The sequence below is a fragment of the Lissotriton vulgaris genome, chromosome 9 (genome assembly GCF_964263255.1).
Source record: "Lissotriton vulgaris chromosome 9, aLisVul1.2, whole genome shotgun sequence".
In the NCBI taxonomy this organism is placed as follows: Eukaryota; Metazoa; Chordata; class Amphibia; order Caudata; family Salamandridae; genus Lissotriton; species Lissotriton vulgaris.
Window position 1 is genome coordinate 225094165 of NC_141697.1, and position 14915 is coordinate 225109079.

General features: G+C 45.5%; 1 protein-coding gene across 6 annotated transcripts in view; it reads right to left on the minus strand.

The window, feature by feature from the left end:
- The window catches only part of MIA2 (MIA SH3 domain ER export factor 2), a 702601-nt gene that overhangs the window by 507938 nt on the left and 179748 nt on the right, over positions 1–14915 (minus strand). For all 6 annotated transcript variants that reach the window (XM_086937351.1, XM_086937350.1, XM_086937349.1 and 3 more), the window contains exon 7: positions 2615–2746. In XM_086937351.1, the coding sequence (XP_086793477.1) occupies positions 2615–2746 (132 nt within the window). The remainder of the gene's footprint in view (positions 1–2614; positions 2747–14915) is intronic.

A 14915-nucleotide genomic window follows, 5' to 3' on the forward strand; every position in this document is an offset into this window, starting at 1 on the left:
TTGTTAAATGCGCAATGCGGTGCATTGGGCAGTGGTCGGGTCCCTACTGCCACAGCGTGGCTCAAAAGCATTTGCGATGGCATCGGCAGGGACTATGCACAGCTACAGCCACTCACATCTTGGCCAAAATATTTTTGGCAGTACAAAAATCAATTGATCACAGTAGCAACAATTTAACAATATGAAATAAATAGTGGCATTCACAACACCAAATGTGAAAAATTCGCAGTGAATGCGATTTATTTTCAAAACAGTAATCACTTGTTCTAGACAACGAAGTGAATGCTCATACTGAAAATATTTATTACCTAAACTGGCAAACAGCACATAGAATCAGGCTGTGAAATCAAGGAGAGTGGACTCCATGAAGCTCCTATGTCTGAGAAGACGAAAAATTAGATTGCAAGCTACTTGATTATACAGAGACATCAAATGTCTACCCGGGAGTAGAACCTTCACTTACTAGGTTCACAGATTAGGTAATTAATATCTTTCAGTATGAGCATTCACATCCTGTCATGATGACACTTTTGAATATGGAGTATCCAATCGTTTTCAGGTGCTCTTTTCTCACTGTCCTGATGAAGACCTCACACTAAGGATTGAATCACCTTGAATTTTTAAGGGGTCGAAATGTTGACTACTACATACCATCATACAAGCTCTGACGACAAATTAATTATCAGTGTCTTTAAATGCTTTGTGTACTTACTGGAATATTTGGCCTGTGATAGGCCGGACAAGTTTCACTATCTAAATTTAATGTATATATGTCAAATTACCTCTCCCTTGTCAATTACCCTCACTCACTCGTTTTGATCCAGAACACCCCTACCCTTCTTCCCCCACACTAGAGCACCTTTGTTTCAAATAGAAGTATGATTCTATATGCATGTCTATAAGAAGTGATTAATGCTTTGAAAATAAATCGCATTCACTACAAATTTTGCAAACCTACAAATACATTAAAAAATATTTACCTTCCCTACAAGCTGCATGTTTCCCATACACTTCAATGGGGTCACCCACCCCTTAAATTTCCTCGCCCTTCAGAAAATTTTATAACTTCTAACTTCAGTGGGACCACCCACGACAACCTCCTGAATTCAGCCTCCTGGGAGACTCAATAGTGTGAAATGGAAAAGAGCAGATGGATGAATGCATGGATGGATAGCGTAGGTGAAGGACGCATGGATAACTGATGGATTATAAAAAGAATGTTCTACTTGAGCTGATAAGCAGCATTGAGAACTTTGTTTTCACAAACTCATTTGCACCCCACGCATGTAAAGCAGCTTAGCCAGACATCCATACTCTCTGTAAGTTTGACTGTCTCATTCCCCTACAGATCTGCTATCACTGCAGGGCTTCTCTCTTTTTTTTAAACCCACGTGTGAACAACTGGGACCGATGGACAGATTCCCCTGATGTCACCATCCATAGACTCTCCTTCTGAGACTGTGAAGGGCTGGAGGGCACACTATTCCACCCAGGTGTTCCACTCAGGTGTTAGAGACTCCCCCACCTCTTTTCTCACCACAGATCCTCCTTGTGAGACTGTGAGGGGCTTAAGGCAATATTTTAACCCCAGATGTCAGACACTTCCCAAACTCGGACGTCACCATCAATAGACCCACCTTTTGAGACTGTGTTAGATGCCCCCTAAAACTAGGATGTCACCACAGATACTCCTTCACAGAGCTTGTTGGAGGGTCTGCAGCTAGTCTGCTTTCTCTTTTCTGCTATACCTGTAGTAGAAATAGATCGCAGTGCTCGCACAGTGGCAGTAAGAGACAAGGGAGTGACACATTTTCCCTTATGTTCTGTTCACTCCTCTTCACTTCAGCATGTACATTCAGTTTGCATATATAATGAAAATGTGTAGGAAGATGCACTATTTTTGCCATTTTTGCCCAATTCTTTTTTTGGGGGGAGGGGGTGGGGGACCCATTGCAGTGGTCCGGTTCACTATGCATGGGGACTGGTCTGTCTTAGTTTCTGTGTTCTCTGGTTCTCTACTCTCCAGTATGTCTTTTTTGGTATTCTCTGTAAGCAGGTCTAAGGGTAAGACAGGGTATATTGGTGCACTGTGAAGTCATCATTTACAAAGCTTTCAAAGCCAATACATTTGAATATATAATGAAAACAAATGTTGCAAAATTCACAGTTCTTTCCAAGTTTGTTTGGTGGGAGAAAACCCCTTGCAGGGGTCAGGCTCGCTCGATGCACTCGCTAAGCACCGTACAGAGTCTGTTCTGACAAATGTTGCCAGGGCTGCAGGAACATCAACATGCCTTTCTTTACCTCTCAAAACTTAACTGGCTAATTTGAATTACTCCCTCGGTCAAAGACAACAAATGGACAAGAGCTAATCATAAGGAACTCTCCCCTTGCAGGAATCAAAACAAATACAAAGTTCATCATATTTTGAGCAACGAGGAGTCTGAGTTAGGTGCCAATCTGTGGCTCAAAGGGCGCAGTATGAATGTCTGTCAGTTCAACATTACTCAGCACAACCAAATAAATCACATTTCTTGCAAGTCTCCCTGTGCTGTGAAACCTTATCCATATGAGGCTACAATTCTTGCTAGAGACAAACCACTTGAATACTTACCACTTTACTGGCTTGGCACAGAAACAAGAAAATAGTAAAGGCTCCAACAAAAGCAGCACATATCACCATTTCCCAGGAGACGCCGTAAAGGTCTGGGCCAGGTCTGACATCTTCAGGGAGAAAGGCCACCGCCTAGAACAAAAGGGAAATAAACAGCTTCACTAAAGCACTCACAGGAGAAGGCATGCCAAGCTGCTGAAAATCACTTGCAATCATCGATGCTTTCATTAAATACAACAACAGAAAATATTTCCGGCGACACGTGGGACTATAGAACACTTTTTACAAAGAGAAATATCTCTCAGCAAAAAAATGTTGCATGTTGGTCGGAAAGAACATTTCAAGGCGGCCAAGCTAGAATAAAAAGAAAATAAAAAAAGATAACAAGTCTGGCTTTAGTCCTTCATACTACTCGACCTCTTGAAAGGAAAACCGCTACAAATGAAATCCTAGAAGGAAAGGTTTTCCAGTAAGTAAAGTAGTAGACCATCCTGAGGGAATCTGGCTGCCCTAGGGCAGTGCCACCCATAAGGCTCAACAGTGGCTGCTAGCCTGAAGATTTTTTTGACACATAAACCGTAAAGACCTTAACTCTTTTCGTGGAATCTACTCTCATAGCATTTAGGGATGCAGGGGTTATTTGTGAATTTAATCAAGATATCCTAGAATTACAAGCAAGTTTACATTTATGAAATCACCATTAGAGTTGAACACTTCAAAAGAATAGCAAAGCAAATCCCAAATAAAGGGTACTGAGAAAGAAAACTAAGAGGAATAGGAATAAACAGAGAAAGATAACTGGGAATACAAATAAAACAAGATTTCATACAGTCCTGCAAGAAGTGCTTGTCTACTATTAAGTCTGGGTCCATGCAACACCATTTAACAAATAAATAGATCAATGTCCGTCGCAAAGGTCATTCATTTTCTTTTCCCATTTTGAATAGCACAGTCATGATGCCCTGGAGACTATTTTAAGGTCCAGAAATTTTCGGAAACATTTCAGAGAACTGCGAAGAGCAGCAGTAGCTGATTAACCTCTGGTAGAGTAGGCACTCTGCCCAATCAAAAAAATGTATTAACGCATCTAACAGCATGTGGCGATAGACAGCTATCTTTCTGACTGTTAACAGCTTAGGGGTTGCCATCCCGTTTACATACTGCCCGGAGTCAACAAAAAGCTGATTAATTGTTTTAATTAAGGAGTCTCCAAAATTTTCTGTAATAAGAGCTTGCTCAATTAAAATCACCCTGATATTTACATTAGAGTTGTGTTAGTGACCGCGTCAGACAGTATTATATTTGTGGCCACTATATGCAAGATTACCAGCAGTGGTCACCTCGGAACATTAGGCCAAGTTGGCAGAAGTAATGCCCTCAGCATAAGTATTTTAAAAAGGACTTTTTAACTATCACTGGAATGAGATTTACTGGCCCACTCCTGTAATGTTCTGCTGGTGGGTGCATAATTTGCCCTTGGCCTACATCATACTACTGTGCAGCATGCTTGTGTGCGCTGTGATGTATGTGCGGCTTTCAGTACAACAATAAATGGAGGCCTGTGGCTGGTGCCCTATTGGAAACCATTGGCCTTGGATTGGCATGTGGAGGTGGACGAGCCCTCTCAGATTTGGGTATTGCCACATTCCTAAATCCTGGTTGGGACACACACACGAGAGGATGAGAGAGCCAGGCTTCCAAGTAAACTTCAAAAGGACTCACTGATCAGAGAGCATGGCAACACCTCAGGGGAAGAGGATGGGGCTGTTAAGGGAAACGCTAAAGAGATCATTATCAAGAGCAGGGCTATGACTTTTGTAACGTTTTGTTAGGCATATATAAGTGAAGTTGATATTCAGGTGTGATCCTTGAGGCACTCCCACAGTCTGTGTTGTGGGGCTATCAAGGTTAAAGTCACTCCTGCTGTGACAAACTACGTCCTGGATAATGGACAGACCAGAGAAGGCACTTGCAACGAAGCAACACCCACCACACAAATTTCAAAGAGAAGGATACTAAATCAAATTGGTTACTGGAAATGGATTATAAAAAAGGGGAACCCGAGTCTCCCAAACAGTCAACTGTCAAGCAATCATCTGTGGCTGCAAGTAGATGTGGAGCCGCTCAGCAAGACTTCTGCCTTTGGAGACCAGGACCGGAGACCAATGCATACTAGTCTCCTTGCTTGGTGAAGGGACATCACCCAGGACTATCAAGACCACTTGACCTGGAGCAACAACATCTCTGCCTGTCTAGACCAGAGGACCCTGTAAGGAGGAGGTGAGTGCCTGGAGGGAGTTAGGTACAATGGGGATCCTTTTGAGTGGACCCCTAAAGCCAAGTGTTAGGTTCACTGTCCAGACTAGAACAATTGCACCAATCAAGCCGTACACCCATGTTCTAAGTCGGCTACCCCTTATGCCAGAGGGAGCAGGCATGAAGATTAGCATTGCCTCACTAATCGAACCGTCTGCATGTGCGCTGCTTAAGTCAGCAACTCCATATGCCAGGGGGCCCATCCGTTAAGATCCGGCCATGTGCTGCCAAAGTAAGTGACCCTCGTATGCCAAAAGGGGATGTTGTGAATTCAAAGCAAAGACGCACTGATTGGGCCATTTGCCCTAGTGCAACCCAAGTTGGGCGGCCAGGTAAAGAGCAAGTGCTGTTACTCTGATGCACCGCTGTGAAGATTGAGGGTTGTTACCCAGTGCAGAGTGCAACTAAGAAGTGCTGTGGTTCAGACCCATGCACCCAGATCACCAACATAAGCATTGGATACAGAATAGCTGCCCATAATAATAAATAATAAAGGGGCTTATAAAGCGCCTGGTGACGCCTCCCGGCGTATCCCCGCGCTGTGGAGAAGGGTCAGAAAGCAGAAAGAGGGAAGGGGCCTAAAGGGTAAAGAGGTATGTTTTCAACAATTTTCGGAAGGTGATTTCATTGCTCTCTAGCCTAATGGTGGTGGGGAGGGAGTTCCATTTGCAGGCAGCCAGCGCGCGGAAAAAGCGCCCTCCCATTCTAGATTTTTTTATGCAGGGGATTTTGAGAAGGCCGGTACCCATCGATCGGAGAGATCTGTTCGGCTCATAAGGAACGGCTACATCCGACAGGTAGGAAGGTGCTTTCTGATTGATGATTCTATGGCACAAGAGGAGTGCTTTAAATAGAAATCTCTTCTTTATGGGCAGCCAGTGAAGAGTAGCCAGGGTGGGTTTAGAGGCAACTCTTCTGGGTAGTCTCAGCACAAGCCGTGCTGCCGAGTTTTGGAGCACCTGTAACCTCCTGACATTCTTTTCGGAGGTTCCCAGAAGGAGCACGTTGCCATAATCCATACGGGAGGATACTAGGGCCTGAGTCATGGTGCGCCTGGCCTCCAAGGGGAGGAGGTCCAGGGTACGGTTGAGAGTTTTCATGACTCCAAAGCACTTCCCTACGATTTTATTAACATGGCTGTCAAATGAGAGTTGACTCCAAAGCACTTCCCTACGATTTTATTAACATGGCTGTCAAATGAGAGTTTAGTGTCCACCCAGACACCAAGGTTTTTTGCTTCCCTGCCAGGAGTTGGTAAAGGTCCCAGACAGGGTGGCCACCAGTCTTTGGTCCAACTGGTGTCCTTCCCTCCTATTATTAAGACCTCAGCCCAAGACCCGATGTTGGAATCAGGGGAACTTCCTGCATCTCCTTAGGAGCGGGTGGATGCCAGCTTCCTTGTCACCAGCCACTAAATTACAGCTCTTTGTCCCTCACTGTGTGTATGATTCCCTCCTGAGGCGGAAGCCGGGAGGTTGCTGTGTCACTCTGCTCAGAATTGTATTATCTTTTATCCTGCTATCACCGCTTGACTCACTAAGCTCTGAAATCGTTATTTCCCCCTTCGTCGTGCCCCTTGTATTTTTTTTGTATTTGCACTACTCAGCTTGATTCACTAAGCTTGACTTTTAAATTGCTCTGCTACGATCCGCTTGACCCACCAAGCTTGATTTTTTAAATTGTATGTTCCGATCTGCTTGATTTACTAAGCTCTACTTTTAATTTGTATGTACGCGATCGGCTTGATTCACTAAGCCTCTTACCCTTCGGTAACCAGAAATTGCACATTGCACTTTGCTCTCCTCCCGCCCCGCTAGAATCACTTAGCGCGATCTCAGCACCTCCCCACCCCTGTATTTTTACACTCACCGAGTCAGTCTCAGCCGATTTAGACGCTGAGGGCATTTCAACATCCCCAGTCGAGCTCAAAACCGCAGCGGCCATCTTAGGTGGGGGAAGCGTCAGGCGCTTTCTAGTGGCCAGCATAAAAGGGGCACCCAGAGCCAGGTCTCGACCTCACTGTGTGTATGATTCCCTTCTGAGGCGGAAGCCGGGAGGTTGCTGTGTCACTCTGCTTAGAATTGTATTATCTTTTATCCTGCTATCACCGCTTGACTCACTAAGCTCTGAAATCGTTATTTCCCCCTTTGTCGTGCCCCTTGTATTTTAATTTGTATTTGCCCTACTCAGCTTGACTCACTAGGCTTGACTTTTAAATTGCTCTGCTACGATCCGCTTGACCCACCAAGCTTGATTTTTTAAATTGTATGTTGCGATCTGCTTGATTTACTAAGCTCTACTTTTAATTTATATGTACGCGATCAGCTTGATTCACTAAGCCTCTTACCCTTCGGTAACCAGAAATTGCACATTGCACTTTGCTCTCCTCCCGCCCCGCTAGAATCACTTAGCGCGGTCTCAGCACCTCCCCACCCCCGTATTTTTACACTCACAGGGTCAGTCTCAGCCGATTTAGACGATGAGGGCACTTCAACATCCCCGGGCAAGCTCAAAACCGCAGCGGCCATCTTCGGTGGGGGAAGCGTCAGGCGCTTTCTAGTGGCCAGCATAAAAGGGGATGGGCATGCCTCCGCGCAGCGGACGCGATCAGCGGTCGCGCCTGACTCGCGCCGGAGTCATGCCAGAGTCCTGCCCGTCTGCGCCCGTCCGCGACCATGACGCAGCAGCGGCCGTCAGAAACTGTCCGTCCCTGCCTTCCTCCTATCATCTCCTACGGTAAGGAGACACTTCTAAATCTTGATTCCAAAAATTGTACCTTTACGCATATTCCTCTTCCTGACCTTATGTCACTACCTTACAAACCCTGTAGTGCACGAAATGGTGACAATAACCCTAAAACACACTGTCCCCTTCTACAGGCTCCAACCAGTTACCCCCCTGCTCTCAAAAATATTACCATAAAAGCGGGCCTGATCAACTGTCGATCACTAGTGAAACACTCCCAAGACATAGCCCAATCACTGGAGGACAACAAGTGGGATGTCCTTTTTCTCACCGAAACTTGGTTAGGGGATGAAACCAACCCTGCCCTATGCCTAGCCATACCACCAGAATACAACATCCTGTGCGCCAACAGACAGAACAACCATCCAGGTGGAGGAGTAGCCATAATTTACAGATCACAATGGTCCATCTCCTCCTTTCCTTATGCCCAAATAGAACGCATTGAAGCACTACCTTTTTGTATTAAACTGGCAGCCAATTTCACATGCTCAGGCTTATTAGTCTACTGCCCCCCAAACTAAAGACCGCCCATCTCCCTGCACTCCTTGACTATATCTTGCAGGCAACCCCCTGCTACGCAAATTTTACTTTGATTGGGGATTTCAATCTCCATGTAGATAATGCCAATTTCACCATTTTCAATTTTCTTTCTACCCTATTGGATGGCGGTCTAAAACAACTCATCTCTGGCCCTACCCATAAGGCCGGACACACTTTGGACCTTATTTGTACCAATATAGCCGATATTTCTTCGAGTGAACCTCTCCCCGTGATCTGGTCGGATCACTTTTTTATCCCTTTTTCCATTTCCCTACACCATCAAGACCGACCTAGACTCCCGGCCAAAACAGTTGGCCACAATTGGAGCAAGATCTCCTCAGACAGCTTAATTGCTCACCTTCCCTCGGCTGTCCCTGAGTAAGCCACAGATTTGGACACTAGACTGTTCAACTTTAATTGTTGGATTTCCTCCGCTATTGACTAAATTGCCCCCATCAGGCCCATTAAAACATTCCGAGCTACCCCCACTGCACCCTGGTACTCGGACGAACTCCGTAAATGCAAATCGTCCTGTAAACAGCTCGAGAGACGCTGGAGACAATCCTATTCCACAGACAGCAAACTTAAATACAAATCTGCCCTTAAAGACTATAGGAAGAGGATCACTGACCATGAAAGAATCCATCTAGAGGAGAAAATTAACCGGGCACAAGGCTCGTCAAGAGAAATTTTTAATACCGTCAGAACCTTTACTGACCCACTGGCCCTAAAACGTCAATTCCCGGTGTCACAGACCCTTTGCGATCGCCTCTCTGACTATTTCGAAGGCAAAATTGCCACTATATATGATTCATTTCCCAGTAATACCAGCTCAGGCACTAACGAAACATGCATAGCCCGCTCAGACTCCGACCCTGTCTTCACTAATTTCAGGGCTCGACAAATCATGTAAAATGCTCTAGACCTGCAGGTCTAGTAAACTACAAAATCTCCTCGACCTAACTTAAATGAACTTGACCTCAAACTCTGAAAACTGAGCAAATGTGACAAGTTAGCAAGATTTAAAAGCATTTTTATTGCTCATTTACTTCGTGAGCAATAAAGATGCCTTTAAATCTTGCTTTCTTGTCACATTTCCTCTGCTTTCAGAGGCAGAGGTCAAGTGTCAAGTTTGTATTCCTACTCACCAGAAAGGGCGAGTAGGACCTAAAAATAGCTCGTCCTTAATCAATCAATCTCACTCGCAAATGCGAGCGGTCGAGTGAATTTCTCGAGCCCTGAATTTTGATGTGAATACCCTAGATTGCTCTATGGCAGTATTATTAAAATGCAGATCTGGCTCTCCCACGGACCACTGGCCGGCCAAACAGTACAAATCCCTGGCGCCCCTGCTCAACCCCACTCTAAACGGTATATGGAACGACTCTCTGCAGACAGGCATCTATCCTGACTCTTGGAAGCACGCCCGACTGGTTCCTATCCTTAAAAAACCCAATGCAGACCCTAACGAACCAGCCAATTACAGACCCATCTCTCTACTTCCCGCACCTGCCAAAGTACTCGAAAAACTAGTGCAACAGCAACTGGCTAGCTTTTTTGAAGCCCACGGCGCTTTTCATGACTCACAACACGGGTTCAGACCTGGTTACAGCACCGAGTCCGCACTAATTGAGATGGCAGACTCGTACGGTGGACAATGGACGAGGGATCAAGGGCGGTGTTGGTGCTGCTCGACTTGTCGGCAGCATTCGACACCGTCTCCCACCCCGTCCTTCTCGATCGCCTTCAGGCAAAAGGCATTCAAGGCAAGGCCTTGGAATGGCTTGCTTCTTTCCTGTCCAATCGGACACAGGCAGTGTTTACCCCCCCTTATACCTCGGACAGCCGCCCGCTTAGGTGGGGAGTCCCCCAAGGCTCCTCCCTAAGCCCCCTCCTGTTCAATGTCTATTTCTCCCCCCTGGCCGAGATTATTGCTCAATCAGGAATCAAGGTCACCTCATACGCTGATGACATTCAGTTATTGTTTTCCTACGACAACCCCACTCAAACAACCTTTGATCCTCTAAAAAACTGCCTTCGTAACATCGCACGGTGGATGGATAACAACCTCCTCCGGCTTAATGCCGGTAAAACCGAGGTCCTCTTCTTCCACCAGCCCTGGCCACTGGACTCCAACCTGTGGTGGCCCCTTGACCTGAGTTTGCCCCATGTACCAAAGGAATCAGTAAAAAACCTAGGGGTAAGATGGGATTCTAGACTCTCATTCCATAATCAAGTTCAGACGGTGTTCGCTACCTGTTTTTCCAAAATCAACATGGTGAAAAAGTTCATCAATTTCCTCCCCAGCCACACCAGGAAAACAATCGTCCAGGCACTGATCACATCCCACTTGGATTATGCCAAAGATCTGTACATAGGACTATCCTCGGGCCTTTACCATCACCTCCAGACAGTCCAGAATGCTGCAGTACGTTTGGTCTGTGGCATTCCCCTCCGTGAGCACATCTCACCACATCAGCGAAAATTACACTGGCTGCCAATCCAAAAAAGGGCAGAATTTAAAGCGCTAACTCTGGCCCACCGGGCAATAACGGGAAATGGCTCTGCATATCTCTCCTCCTGCCTCCGCCCCTACAGCAACGCCAGACTTCTCCGTTCCAGCTCAAAACATCTTCTTACCACCCCCAGATTTAAAAAAGTTCGTTCTGGGGGTAAAACCTTCCAAGTCTGTGCCTCATCCCACTGGAACAAGCTACCCATCTCCATTCGGATGATACAGGAAGAACTCCCCTTCCGTAGAGCTTTAAAAACCTTCCTCTTCTGCTAGTTCCATCTAAGTCAGACCTCAGCTTAAGTACATACAGGAGCGCCGGGACACCCCATTGGGGTAGCTGCGCGCTATATAAAACACACTTTAAAAAAAAAAAAGCTTCTGCCGCAGTCTACCACAAAGCCGGACTGCTGCACACTCCTGGGGTCTTTCGTACTGCAACACCAGCAGGAGCTGATAAGATTGATTTCTGAGCCATAGAGTCTGTGGGTGGGGAGGGGGGCCGGGGACTTGATCAATCTAATAGAGCAATAGCGCTGAGACACTTTCACTTCTAAAAATCCATCATAGAACTTCTAAGACTCGTACTCACTAGCAAAGCCTAAACTGAATGTTCTCTCACATGAAAAGAGACTAACCTTCACGAACAGGATTCTCAACCTTTATGACCATGAGAGGCTTAAAAATAAACGAGGGAAAAACATTTACAATGTCATGTACAACCAGGAAAACTATACCAGAGTGTAAAACCTTCGTCAATAATACCAAGATTGCTATGACCAAAACCTTTTCCTACCTAGGTATCATATTTAACAACAGGGGTACATGGTCAACAGCAATAATCTCCCGGAATCTGGCCTTCTCTCGCACGATAGGTGCCCTCAAACAATTTGCTAAAAGACTGGGCAGGAAACCAGTAGATATTTTACTTAAGATTTATGCAGCGAAATGTGTCTCCACTGCTGTATACGGGGTGGGTATCTGGGGACTGGCAGACTGTACACAAATCCAAACAGTGGAAAATGCTTTCCTGAGACACCTATTATCAGTCCCCCGCTCCACATCTACCACAATCTGCCATAATGAACTGGATAGAGTCCACATCACCGACCTGATAAAAATAGCCCCAGTGATGCTGTGGTTCAAGATCTGGACATGCGATGACACAGGTTTCAACAGGGAAGTAATCCAAGACTGCTTGAATCATCTCGCTTCCAGCAAGCAGCCCTGGTTAGCCTATGTGAAAAAGTTTTTGTTCTCCATTGGCAAACCAGATCTCTATCTAAACCCTACATCATGCTCACAAATAACAAAAAAAGCCCTAAAAGTGGCATGTCTTGACTTACTGGAGGAACGGAGATGGTATTTAGACGGGCACAAGTCTACAATAGTAGCCCATTGTAACATCCTACATGGTACAGGCCTTCACGCTTATCTAGCCCCAACCTATTCTTGTGATCATAGAATGCTCCTGACTCGAATGAGAACGGAGTCATTCTATAGGTTAATATCATTTCCTGCCCCGAACGATTGGTCGGCTAACTTAGCAACATGCCCGTGTGACGACCTATCCAAACAGTCAAACATACATTGCATTTTCTTTTGTAAATTTTATCAGTGGGGGAGAAAAAGATATCTGCTACCATTGCTAAAGACATGGGGATTGAGAACCTGTAAAACTGCACTGGTCAGATTGTACATGATGCAAGACGAAATCACCATAGTGACAGCAATAAAATTTCTGACCTTCACTTTAAAGTGCAGAGGGACCATGGGTAATGATTAGGACTGCATGGATAAATCATAAAATATCGTATTATATTGTACCTTATCACATCAAATAATACGTAATACAGGAGACTATAGGAACCTCATGAGACCTTAATGAATGAATTTTAGAAATTTTGTATGCATTTTAACGAATTTTACCTGTTTTGTACCCATGATATGTATCTTTGTAAGAAGTTTTTAATGAGAAAAGCTACTTAGTCTGCTTATGTTTATATTTTGTATGCTTTTATGGTTTTTTGTCAAAATACCGAATAAAGCTAATTTTGAATTTGAATTTGACTAACCTTCACCAGTAGACAGGGGAGTGGGACTCAGGACCTTGCCAGCACAGTGCTAGAGTGCAAGTCTTACAAAGAGTGTGTATATTACTTGTGTGTGCGATATTTCAGTTTGTGTTTGTATATAAATACTACTATTGTCATAAAAGTGAGGCTAAACATTTGCCAATTGGGTTGCAGGATGTTGTTTATGTCTTGTGCATGTGTATACCTTGCACCTACCTCCCCAACCCCACACCCCTCGAGAATCCTTAGACTGCTTGACTTGCGCTACCACTGAGAGTCAACTTCTGAAGGGGAAGTACTTAGCACAGCTTCTCAGGAACCATAGTAGGTCAGGCCCTGGACATCAAGAGCCGTGGACCATAACATCTTGTTGTCACGGGTCAGGGCGGCGGGGATTGGGGGGCTTGCACTCGCCTGGGTCGAGTCCTTCCTGCAGGACCGTAATCAGACAGTCCATCTCGGCACCTTCTCGGCCTCCCCACTCACTGTCAACTGTGGTGTACCTCAGGGTTCTGCTCTTTCCCCTCTACTTTTTAACCTCTACATCTTCCCGCTGGTTTATGCTTTACAGAATATGGAGGTCACTGTATATAATTATGCAGATGATCTCCAACTCATTTTTGACCTTTCCTCCCCTTCAGGGGTTGGCAGTTTCCAGTCCATCATGCTATTTATCCGAGACTGGATGAACATCAACCAGTTAAAACTCAATCCGGATAAAACTGAACTTGTGGCGACGGGCGGTGCTGCCAATCCCTGGTCCTCTTCTTTTTGGCCCTCCTCACTTGGTCCCCCCCCCCTTCCTTCCCGTTCAGTTAAAACTCTTGGGATCACGCTTAACAACCAATTAACCCTCCATTCACACATTAATTCGGTGGTCTCTTCTTGCTTCTTCACACTTCGAGTTATTCGGAAAATTGCCAGATTCTTTTCCACCCCTGCCCTAAAGCTAATCCTGATGGCCATGGTCCTGTCAAAGATGGACTACGGTAATATCATTTATAATGGAGCCCCTGCATATGCCTTGCAGCGCCTACAGCTAGTACAAAACCAGGCTGCCCGCCTGGTTTTTGGCCTATCTAAGTCCCATCATTCGACCCCTCTACTCAAGAGCTTACACTGGCTCCCGATAAAAGAGCGAGCTAAGTTCAAGCTAGGGTGCTTGACTTTTCAAGCAAGGGCGGGCACAGCCCCGGCCTTCATTAATTCGGCAATTTCTGCCTATGTTCCTTCTAGGCACCTTCGTTCCTCCAGCCTAGCTCTACTAACTACGCCCCGGTTTAAAAAGAAGCGGGCAGGGGGGCAGAAGTTTGCCGTACTTGCTCCCACCTTCTGGAATGACCTCCCCCTATCTTTAAGACTCTCTCCCTCTTATTCGGAGTTTCGGAGGTCACTAAAAACATTATTATTCCAGCAGGCTTTTTGCACCTAGCTCTCTAATCCTCATTAGCTCTTTTATCTCACTCTGTTAGGGACCTCATCAGCGCCATGAAACTGACTCAGTGTACGCGCGCTTTATAAGTTCTTTTAAATTCAAATTCAAATTCAAGAGCAAATGGCCTCAAAGCCCACAATTGGGTCCGGTAGCTCCTGCTTGCACTGTGGCCCTCTGAAAGTGGTTCGGACACAACCATTGTCCCCAAATTAAATTATAACCGTCCTGTGCACTTTAATTTTCAAATAACATAATTACTTCCAAAAAATTGTTTTTAACTGGTATTTTCGAAAATCAGATTTTAAACAAAATTGCCAACACTGCAGCTTTTATAATGTCATTCCCACAACCCACAACTCCTTCTCTCTTGGGTCTCAAATCTTGATACCAACAACAACTCTATGGAATGTCATCTCCACACTATCCTCTTCAATTACCCCCTTACGAACTCACAGGGTTTATACACCCTACTCCAGAAGGAATCATCTCACCCCGAGTAATCCTCCTTACCAAAGGTACCTTGTTCTCCCCCTGAGCACCTCAGTTAGACAAATTCCTCATTCATAAGCCTGTCACAGCTCTCCCCAGCCCCTTCACCCTCAGGAACTACCCGCTCCTGAGGTACTTGCACAATGACCCCTGCTGCTCTTCTCTCTCCCAGCTTATCCCTTGTTGACT